The sequence below is a fragment of the Pelodiscus sinensis genome, chromosome 26 (assembly GCF_052426305.1).
Source record: "Pelodiscus sinensis isolate ZL-2025 chromosome 26, ASM5242630v1, whole genome shotgun sequence".
In the NCBI taxonomy this organism is placed as follows: Eukaryota; Metazoa; Chordata; order Testudines; family Trionychidae; genus Pelodiscus; species Pelodiscus sinensis.
Genome location: NC_143077.1, coordinates 6,276,618 through 6,294,067, shown reverse-complemented (window position 1 = coordinate 6,294,067; position 17,450 = coordinate 6,276,618). Strand labels below are relative to the sequence as shown.

The window sequence follows — 17,450 nt, the reverse complement described above, 5'->3', positions numbered from 1 at the left end:
TCAGGGCTTTTTTGCGGAAAACACTACTATGCTGTCTACACTGGATTTAAATATCCCTGTCTTCATTAAAATAAAAATGGCCACCGCGCTGTGCCGGCTCAGCTGATCATTGGCACAACGTGGTGGATTGGTCGGCAAGGAAAGCCTTCGCCGACCGATCCTGTAAACCTTGTTTCACAAGGCATAAGGGATCGGTCAGCAAAGGCTTTCCTCGTCAACCGATCCATGTCTTGACTGCCACGTTGTGCCGACAATCAGCTGAGCTGGCACAGCACGGTGACCATTTTTATTTGAATGAAGCGGGGGATATTTAAATCCCTGCTTCATTGACTATGTTGGGTAGTCTAATTTACATGCCTCTGCCGGCAGAGACATGTAGTCTAGACATACCCTAAGGTTCCACAGGACTCTTGCTTGTTTTTGTGGATACAGACTAACATAGCGACCCCTCTGATCTTCTGCTTGTGAGTCTTTAGATGACACTCATATCACATGTTCCAGTTTTTCTCTGCATCCACAAGGTTTAAACACTTCTAGTATTATTTGGCTGTTTTTTAGTCAATGAAAGCCAAGCATGTCACCTTCCATGACTCCAAGCGCTGTTCTTTACGAAGAATACCAGATAATGTGAGAAAAGCATAACAGTTGTCAACACCGCTCTTGAAAAGTTTCCCCTTCCCCCCCACAAAAAACATTTTTTCGAATTGAAAAATTTCAACCAGCAGCATATAGAATGTGCAGGAGAGAGTCGGGTAAGCCAGGCACGGAGAGGCATGCAAACCTGCATTTATATATTTCTTTGTTTGCTTATTTTTAATACTCCCAGTTTCCACCGCCACTTCCTGCAATGACCCAGGCATTCCCCAGAATGGGAGCCGAAGTGGAGACAGCAAAGAAGCAGGTGACTCCATCGTCTTTCAGTGCGACCCTGGATACGTCCTGCAAGGGGAGGCCAAAATCAGCTGCGTCCAGATCGAGAACAGGTTTTTCTGGCAACCTGACCCTCCCTCCTGCATTGGTATGATCCAGGCAATGTTTCTTTGACTGTACAGCGAGCGGGTCTAGATTCCCCTGGCTAAGGTGTGTTGGAACGTGTCAAAAGGGGGGGTCGAAATCCCAACTGGCTTGGTGGATAAGTACAACAGGGTGAATAGGCTTCACATAGCCAGTAACAAGGAAGAGGTTAAAATCCATATCTGAAAATGAGAACATCAGGAGTCTGCCCAGACATGTAAGGAAACTCACCATGTAGCTCCACTGTGCAATGAGGTTTGCCTAAGGGGTCTGGCATGGCAGTCTGAACATTCCTGATCCCACAGCCTAGAGGGAAATGGGGAGGAGATATTAGCTAGGAGGCCCGGGATTGTCTGTGCTAGGACCTTGGCTGTGTGATTTCTTTTGGCACAACGAGGTAACATTTTTTGAAGCACAACTCCTTGACATTCTCCTTGGGCTCATAACGTCATAAAAGAAGCTTATAAAATCTCTTTATCTTTTTCAACATGGCCGGAACATAGAACAATTGTCATGCTATGCACATAAAAGTCATAAATGTTCAATTAGCTGGCTAATTAAATGTTAGCCAGATATTAGTCATCCTGTAACCTTTATTCATGTTTATGCAATGTTACCCCAAGCAGCTTAAATTAATTAGCTCCATTTCTTAAAACAGATTTAAAGCCAGCTGGGAAACTTTTATAACATGCCCAGCATTTGTTTGCTGCAGGACAGCTTGATTTTTATACCACTCTGTTAATAATCTCATATGGCATCATTTCTATTTGATGCTGACAGCCTTATTAGTTGTCTGGAAGCTGGAACTAAAATTACAGTGTTGTGTATTGTACCCCTCTACCTACTCCCCCACTGAGGATTTCATTCACATCAAAAGTGGAAATCTTCGTTCTTGTTTTCCCAGGGAGATGGAACTGAGATGAGATGATGCAGGCTAGGAAATTCTCATAGGTCGTCTTCAGTGAAGGTTATGTGAGTTAGAGCCATTCTGGTCCGTTGCTTTTGGACAGAGCCATGGCAGGTGTTAGAAGACACAAGATCTCCCACTCGCATCTCTCAGGCTGCATCTACACCACGCGTTTTCTCGTCAAAAAATATGCTAATGAGGGACTCATTTGCATGTGCCACAATCTCATTTGCATCTTTTCTGCCGATCTGTTTTTGTGCTGGGGTTTTTGCATGAAAACAAGCAGTGTGGAATTTTCTTTTTGCGCAAAACCCCCCTTTTCCACAAGATCCTTATGCCCCCCAAAAGGAGGTATTACCGATCTTGCGGAAAAAGGGGTCTTTGCGCAAAAAGAAAACGTCCACACTGCTTGTTTTCGCGCAAAACCCCTAGCGCAAAAACAGATCGGCAGAAAAGATGCAAATGAGATCACGACTCATGCAAATGAGTCCCTCATTAGCAGGGCTTGCTGAATCGCAGCGAGCCCTGCTCGCCAGCCACGCTGTCCGGCGATCTGTGCATGTGCGCATCATTCTGCTCATGCATAGATCGCCCGAACCTGGCACTTCCGGGTTGCACTCTACTCACCACGGCGAGTAGATTGCATTATTTGTCGAGCCCTGCTCATTAGAATATTTTTTTCTGAGAACACTCGCTGTGTAGACATAGCCTTAGAAAAAGATTTGATTTTCAGTCCGTTTTGGCAATTAGTGCATTGGCAACTTCAATCAAAACCAACGCCTCATGTGTGCCTGACAGCGCGTATTCTTACTTCCAGAGCAGGAAACTTGATTTTGACTGGGAGCTGCTTAGATAGTGAAAGTGGAAGGCTCAAGGCATCTTTTCTCTCTCTCTGACCCATTTGTGTTTCTTAATAAGATTGTAATAGGCTCGGTTTTTCTCTCGCTATGTAGATGTCCAACACCCAGTACAACCGGTCCCAATCTCGGTTAGGGTCCTTCATTGCAACTATATCACAGTCGTGTTTTGGCAATCTAGCAGTCTGTCTTTCCCTCTTTTTCTCTCCCTATGGCTGTCTGTGGCCCTCTACCCATTCATCATTCCATCCATCTCTTCATCTCTCTACCCGATCTCCATCCATTTCTGAATCTACCCTCCCCATGACTTGCAGGGGCACCTAGTCTAGCTCTCAACCCAGCAGTCTACTTCCCGCAATTGTCAGTGGTTTTCCCCAGGTGGTTGAACATGCATCGCTCATCCCCAACCGCTCCCTTTCTGATTTCAGCTCCCTGCGGTGGGATCCTGACGGGGCCGGCCGGAGTCATCCTGTCCCCGCAGTACCCGGAGCCCTACCCGCCGGGGAAGGAGTGCGACTGGAAGTTGACGGTCTCTCCCGATTATGTCATTGCCCTGGTATTTAATATGTATGTACCCCCGGGCCGCTCAGAGTCCGTTTCACTTCTGCCAGGACCTGTGGGATAAGGGGAGGAGTTCACGGGTGGGGCGAGGGGGAGCGAATGGGTTTGCCTGTGCATCTCCTGATCTCTAGAGGGGATGTCCCTGAGCTCCGTGGATCTGTTCCCAAGTGATCCCCTCACCTGTGTTGATAAAAAGAAAAAAGGAGCACTCAATGGAAAGAAAACCACGAGTGTCTGCCGGCTCCTTCTCCCTGCCCACCCCAATCTAAAGCAAGCCTGGTTTTAAGGTGTGACCTGCTCTGCTTATAGTACCCCCAAACTGGCCAGAAAGAGGCATCTTTCCAGGCCTCGTTGGCAGACTCAGGAGCAAGGCCTTGTCCTTCCCAGTAACAGCTGCTGGAAACTTCATTGAATGCCTGCGCCCTCTCCTCCTTTAAACCGTCCTGCTGCGCTGAGGGAAAGAGCCGTCTCCTGGCGCGACTTGCTTTAATTTGTACTTTTCCATAAGAGCCGTAACGAGCATCTCAAGAAGCCCCTTCGTGAACCAGACTCTCTGCATGGAAGAGCAGAGAATGGCAGCATTAGTACCATCGATTTGTACGGGTTCTTTTCCCACCTGTCAGCAGGGCCACCTTGTGCTTACGGCGGGACAGGGGCTCTGGCGAGCTAGATTCAGTTCCCAGCTTTGCTGTGGGCTCTCTGGGAGACTTCCGGCATGTGGCGTGGTTTCTTGGGACCTCAATTTCCCATCTGTAAAATGGGGATTTCGCCCCTCCGTTTCCTCTTGCCTTGCCCACTCAGATGGGAAGCGTTTTGGTAGAGAGGCTGTTTCCTTACTGTGGTTCTTGGCACACTGGGGCCCCATGTTCTGTTCTGTCTCCCAGTACGCTCATGATCCACATACTAGTTCAAGCTCTGCTGGGGTTTTTTTTGTTTGTTTGTTTGTTTCTCCTCCAGCTTTAATTTGGAGCCTGGGTACGATTTCCTCCACATCTACGACGGCCCCAGTTCGCTCAGCCCCCTGATCGGGAGCTTCTACGGCTCCCAGCTGCCCGACCGGATAGAGAGCAGCAGCAACAACCTCTTCCTGGCTTTCCGAAGCGATGCGTCCGTGAGCAACGCCGGCTTCGTTATCGATTACACAGGTAACCCGCCGGCCACGGCGTGCTCTGCACTGTGCCGTTCTTCAGGGCAGCCGACCCCCGCCCCCGCTCCTGGATGAACCACACACTGGAGATGATGCTGCGGTCCTTGTGGCTGTGCAAAGGTACAGAAGGGAGGCCAGGCAGTTGATCTCCAGGGGGAAAAATTTGCAAGAAGGTTGGTTGGGAATAGGGACGAGGCTCAGAGAAAGGGCCACCAGATCACCTAATCTGAGTGGCCGGATAGCACAGGACGCCGACACCCAGACGCTAAACCCAGCCACTGAAATTAGACCAGGATATGACAGCCCACAGGAGGGACCCAGGTGCACCAGTGCCCAAAGCCCCGGCAGTGGCAGGTAAATGATTACATGAGCGATACCCAGGTAAGTCTGTCCAGTGAGCTACCCCCACACTCTCCAGAGGAAGGTGGGGAAAAAAAACCAGTCTCTAGAGCCCTGTGCAGATACAAAATTTGTATCCGCAAAAATGAGCGGCGGATATCCGCCTGCACATCTGGGAACACGGATACCCGGGGATAGAAAGCAAATACCCGTACGTTTGCCGGGTTCTAGATACAGAATTTGTATCTGCATGTGCAAAAAGAGCCATAGAGATCCTTCCCAATCCTTACATTGCAGCAAGGGAGGTTTAGGTTGGACATTAGGCAAAACTTCCTGCCTGTCAGGGTGGTTAAACACTGGAATAAATTGCCCAGGGGGGTTGTGGAATCTCCATCACTAGAGATATTGAAGAGCAGGTTGGACAGACACCTGTCAGGGATGGTTTAGATGGGGCTTGGTCCTGCTGTGAGGGCAGGGGACTGGACTCGATGACCTCACGAGGTCCCTTCCGGTTCTAATGTTCTAGGATTCTATGATCCCCCAGGTTGTGAGCAATTAGTCCCTGAATATGTGTGTAAGAACCAGCCAGCCAAGCACCTGAGAGAGGGAACTCTTGGTGCCACCTCCGGCGCTTTGAAGGAGACAAAAAAGTCCAAAATAGAATGGGGGCAGGGGAGGGGGAGATCCCTTCCTGACCTTTGCAACTAAAACCCTGAAGCATGAGCATTAGGAATATAAGACATAACGTGGAAGGAAGCCCCAGAGCTGCCTGGTGCTGCTGCGCCCCATCTCAAATAGGCCTGCCATATAATCCCACAAATTGGTCCAACTCTATTCACACGAGTTTATGTTGTTTGTCCCACATTTCTTATTGGGAGTTTGTTCCAGAACCTCACCCTACTTATGTGTAAGAACCTTTAGTTTCCAGCCTGCATTGGTTTATGGCCAGTTTATCCCCATCTATTCTTGGGCTAGGATTGTCCTTTGGCTTGAGTAGCTCTTCTCCTTCCCCGGGGTTCCCTCCTACACACACATATACACATACTGTGGGGCTACGTCTACACTGGCATGATTTTCCGGAAATGCTTTTAACGGAAAAGTTTTCCGTTAAAAGCATTTTCGGAAAAGCGCGTCTAGATTGGCAGGACACTTTTCCGCAAAAGCACTTTTTGCAGAAAAGCGTCCGTGCCAATCTAGACACGCTTTTCCGCAAAAAAGCCCCGATCGCCATTTTCGTGATCGGGGCTTTTTTGCGGAAAACAAATCTCTGCTGTCTACACTGGCCCTTTTGTGCAAAACTTTTTCGGAAAAAGACTTTTGCCCGAACGGGAGGAGCATAGTATTTCCTCAAAGCACGGACAATCTTACATGAGATCGTCAGTGCTTTTGCGGAAATTCAAGCGGCCAGTGTAGACAGCTGGCAAGTTTTTCCACAAAAGCAGATGATTTTGCGGAAAAACTTGCCAGTCTAGACACAGCCTGTATGTACAGAGAGCAATCCTCTCTCCTCAGCCTTCCTTCTGCTAAGCTAAACAAGCCCAGCCCTTCCCATAGGCCCTCCATTCCCTCAGCCTCGTAGTAGCTCTTCTTTGCACCGCAGGTCCAGTCTGAATTCATCTTTCTTTGAACACGAGTGACTGGAATGGTACACGATATTCTGGGTGAGGTCTAACCAATGCCTTGTATGATGCCATTCATCCTTCTCTCCCTCGATTGCAAAACACCTTGCCCGAGGCTCCTTAGGATTGCATTTGCTTTCTCATAGCTGCCTCATGTTCGTCTGAGGTCATCAAGTCCTCTGAACTACCTGATTTGTGGAGTTTCAGTTTGTCCATCAGGTGAGAGCACCCCCCTCCTCCTGGGGCCAGGAGAAGCTAACGTAGAAGCTTTGGGAGGTGTTGGCTCTTGGAGAGGTTCCCTAGCCTAGCCAACGTGGGCAAACTCACCAGCAAGTACAGTGCTGTGATTCAGTTTTGTTACGCGCTGTAGAATTGACTCTGGCATCCACATTAGCAGGGCTCGACAGGTCAGCGAATCTACTCGCCCAGGGAGAGTAGATTTCAGCCGCTCGCCCTGTTCACTGGCGGCACGCGCATGCGCCATGCGGGTCTGACGCATGCACAGTGCGGGGCTGGTGAGTAGATTTCACCACGGTTTGTCAAGCCCTGCAATTAGCATCAGCAGCAAAGGAAGGGCAGGGAGGGCGGCAAGGCGGAATGCTTTTCAATGAGCATTGTCTTATATAACCTCCTAGGAACAGTTGTCTCTGCCACTGATTCTCCTATCCTTGGGTAAAACACTTAACTTCTCTGTGCTTCCATTTCTCCAGCAGTAAGACTGGGGGTGATGGGACGACCCCCCTTCCCCCGTGAAGTGTTTTGAGATTTAAATATAAAGCTCCTTTCTAAATGTGAAATCCTGACCCCTTTGAAATGAATGGCAAAGCTCCCCCTGACTTCTGTGGGGCTGGGCTTTCACATTAGTGTTCCCAGTTCTCACCCCGGCTACACAGGCCCTGGCGGTCGAGATGGGAGCATGAGGGCATTTGAGGTCCCTGATTGGAGAGGAAGTGGGAAAACAGTTACATGGGCTGAACTGAACCCGGCCTGTTTCCACACAGCCCGTAAGACTTGCGTGGAGGGAGCGTTGGGTTCTGTTCTGAGACCAGGTTTTTTATGATTCTTTGTGTTGCAGTAGAACCAGCCTCGCTGTGCTCAGGGCTGGCCACGTGCCAAATCGAAAGCCCACCCCAGCCCCCGAGATCTCATTTCCCTCGCCCGGCGCATTGACACAAACACACAAAAGCCGCCAGTGCTCTGGGCTGGTGCAACTCCCTTTGCACCGCTTCTTTGCTCATGTCCCCAGCTTAAATGGATGCTGTGTCGCTGTTTCCCCTCCAAACGGTGGCATTTTTGCCAGCGCTGAGCAACTTAGTGGTTCGCTGCCCAGGCTTTCCTTTGCTGGGACTCTTTGCCAGTCTGCTGCTCCTGAATTATTTGTCTGTGCTGAATTACCTAGAGCTTGCCTGGTGCTCAGGCGGCGGGGCCACAGCACAAGGAGAAGATGCAGGCAACGAGGGAACCGTCACGGCATGGCGGCTGGTTTGGGTATTTCTCTGGGGTTCCCATACTTGGTTCATATCTGGTCTCCATGATGGGGTGTTCCCCACGGCTGGGGCTGGCTGGGTTGGTTTCCGGCTTGTGCTTTCGTCTGCCATGCAGAGGAGAGCCAGGCTTGCTTTCCATGGACCAGGAGGTGTCTGGAAGATTGAGATGACAGCCTGTTCAGCCATGGGCATTAATGGGAAGGGGAGGGAGCGTTTTGTGATACTCGACACCAGATCAAAGTTTGGAAGGTTTCTCCTTTTCCCCAAACTGGAAGTGTAGGGCCTGGTGCTAAGTGACTCCGGGCATGAGGGAGGTGTTTTGGAGTCACCTTTGCGTGCGTCATGCTTTGCCACGTAGGCACCTGTCTCCACTCTCCAGTATAAGTTAGAGCAGCCTCAGGGCTACTGTATTTTACCCTTTGCTCCCTGGGGTGGCCTGGGATGCACAGAACCACGGTAGCGCTGTGGGTTTTGGGTGTGCCTCTAATCCCCCCCCCCACACACACACACACACTGAAGGCCGTGAGAAGAGACCTTGTAGGGTTCATCAGTGCTACAATAAAAGGATCACAGCTGGTCCAGGTTCGCTGACACAGCCTCACAAGGCTGGGGCTATGATGCATTTTAGACATTGAGGGTGGAGCTGGATGCCAGGTTCTGACACCTGGCCAGGTGTGAGGGTCTCAAAGTCTGAGCTCCAGCTTGAGTTCAAATGATTTTAGCTCTGCAACACGAACCCTGCGAGCTGAGTCCGGTGGCCCAGGCTCCATGCCGGAGGTTTTTTACTGAAGCGGATGTCCTCATAGAGTCCGTATAGCAGCTATTCTCCTGCTCTGAAGGGCCCATTGTACTGGGGAGGGGGGGTGATTCTCAGGGCCAAAGCGTGTGTATTTATCCTCACCTTAAGACCCCAGAATGCTGCCAGGGCAGCATCAAGGCACTTTTATGTATCTGTAAATCCATCCCACTGGCTCTTTTGGGAGAGCAAAAGAAAATCTAGGAATCCTTTTTATCTTCAAAGTGGAGATGGAGGGAGAAACCCATATAAAAAATAGATCCACACATGAAACCACACACACACAAAACCACACAAACACCCCTTGCATTCTGTATAAGCATTCTGGCTTGCTTTTCTCCATTCATTTTCCCCCCACGAAATGAGTGTCTAGCTAGCCAAGCCAGGTTAATGTTCTAGAAATGGGGCAAGCAGAGCAGCAGAACGAGGCTGGTGAGTTTCACATTCTTGCTACATTGTCCTGCATTTTGTTTCTCGTCAGTTTCACTCTCCGCTTCTCCCTAGCTCTGCTCAGAATTTCTAAAAGGGCTCAGTGCCCACAATGGGAAGCAGATTTTCAAGAGTCACTCATGTGTGGAGTGCTGAGCTCTCTGCGAGACTCTTCCCAGAAGTCTCACCATGAGAGCTGAGCACTGGACAGTCTCTGCCTTATTGAGGCCCATTGAAAATCTGGCCCTGAGGGTTTGAATCCTGTCCCGGGGGTGAGCGCTTCGGTTAGTTCTTAAGAGGCCTCAACTGGCACTTGCAGGATGGAGCCTGCTGCCAGCTGGGTGGCATTTGTGCTTCTAGGGCCGCAGGGGACAGTCTTTCACAGGAAGAGATTTTCTTCCGAGAGTTCGAGGCTAAGTCAGCACTGGCACTTTGCAGCGCCGCAACTTTCTGGCTCAGGAGTGTGAAACACACACACACACACACACACGCAGCGAGATACAGCATCGTACAGCACCAGTGTAAGCAGGTTACAGCGCTGGGGGCTGTGCTGGACTGGGTGGTGGAAGGTCGGGCATTGCTGCAGGGGGATCAGGAGAGCAGTGGGGGGGGGTGAAAGCAGTGACCTGCTTCTCCTGGCACTGCAGACTGCGCTGAACCCCAGAAGTGGCCTGCAGCAGGCCCGGCTCAGTGAAGGGTGGAGGGAGCACACATGGCTCCGTGCACCGCCCCTGCCGTGAGCACTCGCTCCACACTCCCATTGGCTGGGAACCTGCTGCTGCCTGCTTCTGGGGCGCAGCCTGGTCTGCGGTGCCAGGAGAGGCAGGAAGATGCCTTGGCCCACACACACACAATCACACTGCACCACTGATTGGGAGCCACTCGAGGGAAGCCCCTCCTGCCCCAGCCCTGACACCCCCAAAGCCGGAGCCCCCTCCTACACCCCAAAGCTCTCATCCTCAGCCCCAGCCCTGGAGCCCACACTCCAGTCACATTCTGTTGAGTTGCGGCATCACTCCTTTTCTTCAAGTGAATCATGAGAAAAAACAGTTTGAAAACATCTGGTTGACATAGAGCGCGCTCTCCCAGAGTTCATGGCCTGGCCACACTTTCAGTGCAAAGCCTTGATGCAGCCGGGCTTTAAACCTCTAGGTGTAGACGGAGCCGTAGTGCAGTAGCTGATCACACAAACAACAGGCAGGCAGAGGGCCAGCTGGGGTGAAATCGATGGAGCACACCTGAGGTTCACAGGACTGTGCCTAGGTGCTGTGGCTCTCCTGGTGCTTCCATCTCCGTTAATGAGGTTTCCCCTGCTTGGCTTTCCATGCTGCATGTCTACCAGCTCTTGACCCTCGCTTACGTCCTCTAGGGCAGACCAGCTCAATGGCTATCCCCGGGCAGGTCGGGTGACCGGTTGGACTAGCGTTGAGTTCTCATAAAGGAGCTAAACCCCAGTATGCTCGGCCGATTCCCTCTCCCTCCTGGCCGCCCCACCTTTAAAGGGCGATTTGCGGATTCCTGCTTGACTGAGGCGCGCATGCGGCCTGGATGAATTGTGCTCTCCATTATGCATGAGCTACTCCCATCGGAGTGGCACAGACATATCAGACAAAAGAGCTTTGGCCCCAAAGTGTATTTACAAAGGGAAGCGGTTGCCAAGCCCGGTGTCCTTTCTTATTAAAGCAGCAGCTTTGTGGCCTTTGAAGTGTTTTATTTCTTTCTCTGGGGAATCGAGAGTAAAACACACCTGGTAGATCCAGCTCTAAGGGCAAAGGGGGTAAGAAATGATTAAAGTCTTAAGCTGGTCTCTTTAACTGCCCTTTGCTTTCCAGCCAGGCTGAGAAGTAGCAAAGCTAGCATTGTTATTCAGGGAGGCCTGAAATTAAAGCACATCCAGACAGTCTGTTGTTCTTAGCGGAACCCAGAGGCACTGAGACCACTCAGAGGGAGAACGATGCGGGCTCTGTAGCCTCAGCGGTAGAGATGGGGCCGGCAATATACAGGCCAAGGGCAGAATCTGGCCTGTTAAACCTTCAGACCCGTCCCACCACTGTCCCACCTCCCAGCTGGACTCCCTGGATACGTCTAGACTACAGGCTTTCGTCGACAGAGGCTTTGTCGACAGACAAAGCCTCTGTCGACAAAGAGAGTCTAGACTATAGCCAGTTCTGTTGACAAAACAAGCTGCTTTTTCGACAGAAAGTCTAGACGCTCTCTTTTGAAAAAGCACAGCGTGGATACAATAGCGCCTTTTGTCGACAGAACTCTGTCAACAAAAGGCGTTATTCCTCGTAGAATGAGGTTGACCGCCGTCGACAAAACTGCCACGTTCTGTCGACTTACTATCGACAGAACGCAGCGGTACTGGAGACACAGGTATACTTTTGACGATAAAACCCTGTAGTCTAGACACACACCCCCGTCTGCCATGCCCCTGCATGCTGCTCAAAGCAGCCAGCCGCTGGAGCTCGCATGTGCATCTCTGAGCACCTTGGGCCCTGGAGTAGAGGCGAGAGGGCACAATCTCACCGCCCCCTTACGCTGGAGAATCCTGCCCCCTGCGCAAGCACTTTGGTTCGTTCTTAAGTGCTTGAGAATTTGAGAGCTGGAGCCAGGAGTGGGAGGGTGTTTCCAGGGACGCAAGGGGAGAACTTGGCTCATTCCTACGACGTGTCAAGCTGCCTGGGCCCGTCACTGCTGGGATAGACTTGTCATTGGGCCCGCTGCCCAAGCTAGTGGTTCCGACGTGAGTGACGAAGGAAGGCTGGATTCCTGGGAGGTTGTGCTGTTCCGGCTTCTACGGAAAGGAAGGGCTTGGCCTGTCAATGGGCTTTCCAGGCCGTTCCAAGCCCCTGCTACTCACCAGCAGCTGATGGGGGCAGAGAGAGAGGGAACTGGGGAAGCCAGGCCCATGCAGAGAGGGAAATTAGGACTAAGCAGGAGCTAAGAAGGAATGCCAGAGGCACATGAGGCACCCCATTGGGAGGGCTTGCCTGCTTTCAAATGTGTCTGGACAAACTGCTGAACTCACTGCCCCCACCTGAACATGCAAGCAGCATGGTCTAGTCCAGGGGTAGGCAATAAAACAGCAGCTGTTCCCCAGGGTTAGCCGCTGGTAGGTCGCTGCTGCAATATTTACCTGCAACTCCACAGGTACAGGTGAGCACCGCTCCCATTGGCCGCAGATCACCGTGCCTGGCCAATGGGAGCCGTCATCCCTCCATACCTGCAGAGGCGCAGGTAAATATGGCAGTGGGCTCACCCTGATCCAGCCCATGGGCCGGTATTTGCCCCGCCCCAGTCTAGTGGATCGGGTGCTAGACTGGGATCAGTGGCAAATGCTACCACTGACCTGCCACGTGTTCTGAGCCCAATCTCGCCCCTTCTCTGTGCCCATCTGTAAAACGGGGGTGTTGAGACTTTATCCTCCTGTGGATACTTTATCCTCCCCCACAGCTGGTAATCTAAGTGGTGTGACAGTCAGACAGGGCCAATCTGCTTCTGTTTCTCATTCTGAATGAATGGACGCAGCTCCAGAACCCAGCTAGAAACGAGTAAGACAAAGGCAATTAGTAGCTTTTCAAACTGAACGGATTAAAACAAAATTTCTAGCCTTTAATTAGAATTCTTTTGAGTACAAATCAAGGTCTTTGGTTTTGTCTCCGTTCCCACTCCCCTTTTTTTGTCAGCCAAAACATAGTGAACAAAAGGTGGCCTCATTAAATTAGGGCCGTTATACAGTATTATTTTTCCCCCCTAAACACACCTACAGAGTTAATCACGCCTACATACTTCCCACAAAGCTAAACTGCTGGGAGAAAAGAATGAGGCTTTAACTTTGCTCATTAACTTCCCCACGCATTAGAAGGAGTTTGAGAAGCAGCCGAAAAAGGAACTTCAGGGAATTAGAGGAAGAAGAAAAAGAAGGGGGGAGGGGAAAGAGCATATGAAAGAAAAATCAAATATCTTGTCGGGCTTATTGTCAGAGCCAAATCCCAAGTACAGTTCAAAAACACTGGCTTGTTTGTAACATCTCGATGCATAGGGTCAGCCCTCCCCCCCCTCCCTACTCATAGACCAACATGTCTCTAGGTCCTCAAGCGAGATCTCTCAGCCTGTCAGCCCCAGATGAAACATTGTTAATTACCGGAGACTTTGTAATTCTTCACCAGGAACATACAGGGAAGGACACAGCAGCCATCCACCAGCCCCTTTTGGAAATCCAACATCATCTCAGGGACTGGGATCAGATTGCTAGCCTCAAGCTAGAACACGCCTGGTGAATTTCAAACAGCCCTGGCTCTTTATGTGCCATTGATTGGGGACCCAGGGGTCTGAAAGGGCAACTTTTGCACTGGGTAGGGAGAGGAAGAACTGTGTAGAAAGAGAATGGTTTGGGTCTCAATGGTCCTTGTGCAGGGCACAGAAGGGAAAGATGAAAATTGGTAGGAAGGCATCTTAGGCCAGATCTAAACGGGGAGTGCTTTTGCCGGTATCATTTATTTCAGTGCCTTCTCCCGCAAGTAAAATGAGCTAAAGGTGAAGTTTGCTTGTATGCAACATGGCCGTAGTCAGAGCACTTGATTGCCTCAGCTACGTTGGTCAGGGATCCCATCTCTTCACGCTAAAGCTGGGCACAATTTTTTGGACTCATTTTTCTTCAAAAAAAGGCATTTTTGGTGCACCAAAACAATTTGTAAATGCAGGTGAAAAAGCTTTGACCGAGGGGGGAAAAAATGAAGCAAAACTGTTAATTTGTGACCATTTTGACTTTTTTTCAATATTTTGTTTGGATTTTCCATTTCAAAATGGTGTTTGTAATTCATATTGGGCCAGCTTTTTAAAAAGAAACCCCCAAAGGGGACAACAGGTCCCCACAATAACAACCACATTGAAACAAACAAGCAAACAAATCTTTCCGAGCAAATAGAAAAGCTTTCCTCTTTTGAATTTGGGGTTATTTTTGAAATTCTTTGATTTGATGAAAGTTTTTGAGCAAACCTTATCCGATCAAATTGAAATACATTCCCTCCTCCTCCCAGATTTTTCATTTCTGTCCCCATACAGAAAAAGTCATTACTCGATATTTTTACTTCATATCCCTGACCAATACACCCAGGCCAACAACGTGTGTCATAAGTTTACTTCCTTTCTCTTACACAGGAAGAAGATATATTGGTAGAAGCACTTTCTACTGATATAACTGCTTCCATATGGGGATTGGTATGACTTTTAATAGACCAGTATAGTTAAAACTAGGGATGTTAAATATTGGTCAATTGAATCGTTGAGTAATCTCACGAATTCTTATTAGTTAGCTCAGAGGTTCTCAAACTTGTGATACCGCGACCCCCCTCTCTGTTGCTCATGACCCCCTTCTCCATTGCTGTAACCACCTTTTCAGTTGCTTGCGGCCTCCCTCTAAGTTGCTCGCGACCCGCTGGGGGTCAGGACCCACAGTTTGAGAAACTCTGGGTTAGTTGACTAGTCTACAGTCCCTGTGGGCAGGACTGGCAGCCAGTGCACTCCAGCCCCACTCCCGAGGAGTCCCCTGCCACTCCACATGGGGTGCCAAGCAGGAACTGGACAGAGGCAGCAGCATAGAGTGGCAGCAGCCCCTGACTGGGGGTGGGGAGGGAAATGCATGTAGTCTATAGCATTAACCTATACGCTTTTGCTGATCAGATAATCGGTTAAGCGACTACACGATTACATCCCTAGTTCAAACAATAAGGCCTGCTGGACAGAATCAGCATGGTTGAGGAGCCATGGCTAAAAACACAATCCTTGTGTTGTTAATGTGCATCTAAATCTATTCTCCCCATTTTCCAGCCTAACTCCTGCTACGAGTTGGGAGTCACTTGTTCTCATTAACACAGGACCCAGGGTGCCTTCACTCCCCATTCTGTTGGCCATATTTTTAACATGGGGTTATGCACGTGCATCCGGAGTCTACATTTCCAAAGAGTTCATTGCAGGATTTTCCGGTGCTCAGCACCCACAATTGGGGCTCAGTCTCCATTGTGTGCCCAACTCACCCTGGAAGACCACTGTGCCTTGCAGAAGAAGGCCCTTACCTAAAAAAATGCCAGAGTTGCGTTTTACAAACGATATTGCAGCTTGAACCTCTCTCGTCCGGCACCCTCAAGACCTGACTGGTTCCAAACCAGAAAATTTGCCAAGCCACCAGAGATCAGTGTTGTCTAGCAGCATTACCAACCAGGGGCGGCCCGGGCCTATAGGCCGACTCAGCCGTCACCTAGGGCGCCACCTTCAACAGCGCCCAATGATGACGTCACGGGGCACCCTGGGCGCCCGATGATGACGTCACTTCATGGATGGCCGTGCAGGCGGGGGCACCGATCGCTCATTCTGCCTGGGGCGCCAGCTGCCGCAGCCGGCCTCAGACCGCTCCTGTTACCAACACTTCCACTGTGTGCTGGGCTCTTAAAAGACATCCGGGGTAGAGTAGAGCTACATCACAGCACAGAACATGGCTATGTCTAGACTGCAGGCTTCTTTCGGAAGCAGCTTTTTTCGGAAGAGATCTTTCCAAAAAAAACTTCTTCCGAAAGAGAGCATCCACACTGCCAAAGCGCATTGAAAAAGCGATCTGCTTTTTCGAAAGAGAGCGTCCACACTGAATGGACTCTCTCTCACGTCTAAGCTGTGATTGCTATGAACAGAACGGACACCAGGGCACCTGTGCTTTATCCTCTTTCCTCTTCTTTCGAAAGAACTCCCTTTTCCCCATCCACACACGCCTTTTTCTGAAAGAGCTCTTTCTCAAAAAGGCTTCTTCCTCTTAGAATGAGGATTACCAATGCCAGAAAAATCCCTCTGTTCTTTTGATTTCCTTACGGAAGAACGCAATTGCAGTGTGGACGTTTCTCATGTTTTGTCAAAAAAACAGATGTTTTTCCAACAGAACTCTAGTGTACACATACCTGCTGAGAACCAGGACGGGTGGCTCTAAACACACGTCATGGGACCACAAGAAACTTGGCCATACCCATGAGCAGTGGACATGTGGCTAATTAAAATTATGCTGGAGCAGGAAAGTTGGCGGACCAGATAATGCCCAACTAGAGAGGTTCAACCTGTAGCGCAATTGATGTGTCAGGTCGTTTCCTTCCAGTTGCTAAAATGTACTCCGTATCCCTGCCTGTTCTTCTCAAGACCCTGTTCCGGTGAAATGGCACCACAGGCTGTTGGTCTGCAAAGGGAGTTTGTCCAAATTCAGCATGAGGCTGACCTCTCTGGAGAACTGAAAAAAAAGTCACTGGTTAGAAAGGAAGCTCTGTTGAAACCAAGATTTGGGGTCATTTGTGGCACGGGGTGAACCTCCAAAGGCTCTCAGGTTGCGTTGGGTTTTAGTAAGCACCTCAGTAGTTCGGATGCTTTGGTGCTTATCTGAATTTCCCAAACCTCTGAGGTTTTTGCAGCTCCATGAGCACATCCCTCCAGGTAGCCAGCCTGCCGTCAAATCTTTCTGCTTTGCACCTCCGTGCCATTTGTTTCACTCTTCATCCCAGCTGGCACCCGGAAGTGCTGGACTGGAATTTGAAGAATAACTGCATTTTCTCAACCTCGGGAGAGGTTTGCTTTGTAGTCGGTGCACTGTCAGAGATCTGTCCCGTCTTTCTCTATAGTGGCTAGCTCATCTGTAATGATACCTTAAATGCAGCATCAAGGAGAATAAGAATGGATTTAAAGCTGTATTACGGTCCATCAGCAAGAGAGATCTATGGGGAAAAAACATGCCTTTGGTGAGGGGATTTAAATTTCAAGTGGCATTTGAAATGATCCCTAAAGTAGAAGGCGCTTATGTGCAAGTACATTTTGGAGGGCTGTTGGAATCCCTGAGCATTACCCAATAATTCCAGTGACTACAATGAACATGCTACTGGTTTGTTCTATTTTGCTTGTGTAGAACAGTATTATTGTGGCGTACAATGTGCAGCGCAGTCGTGCCTGCGTTGGTCATAAGTTTCACGTGAACACACGGATGCTGGGGGACAATGGTTCTCTTTGGGATAATGGGGGGGGGGGGGGCTCAGAACGGGAAATGTAGCTAAGCGGATCCCTGTTGAAATCAGTCCTGAAGCTGTTCAGTGACTGAGTGCAGAGGAGTTCCCCAAAATTCAGTGGAGGGCTTCTGCCCCATACATAGCTCTGGTAGATTATAGTGGACAGAAAAATCCTGAAGGGGCCAGAGGAGAAATTTATCAGGGGGATGGGGGGGGATTTTGTAGGGTTACCATAGGCAGTCCTACGCCAGTTCCTCCTCCCCT

The 17,450-nt window shown here is 49.9% G+C and overlaps 1 protein-coding gene across 1 annotated transcript in view; it reads left to right on the top strand.

The window, feature by feature from the left end:
• CSMD2 (CUB and Sushi multiple domains 2) overlaps positions 1-17,450 on the top strand; it is a 734,622-nt gene that overhangs the window by 547,259 nt on the left and 169,913 nt on the right. The window contains exons 27-29 of the mRNA XM_014578911.4: positions 827-1,018; positions 3,207-3,345; positions 4,297-4,484. Of these exons, the coding sequence (XP_014434397.4) occupies positions 827-1,018; positions 3,207-3,345; positions 4,297-4,484 (519 nt within the window). The remainder of the gene's footprint in view (positions 1-826; positions 1,019-3,206; positions 3,346-4,296; positions 4,485-17,450) is intronic.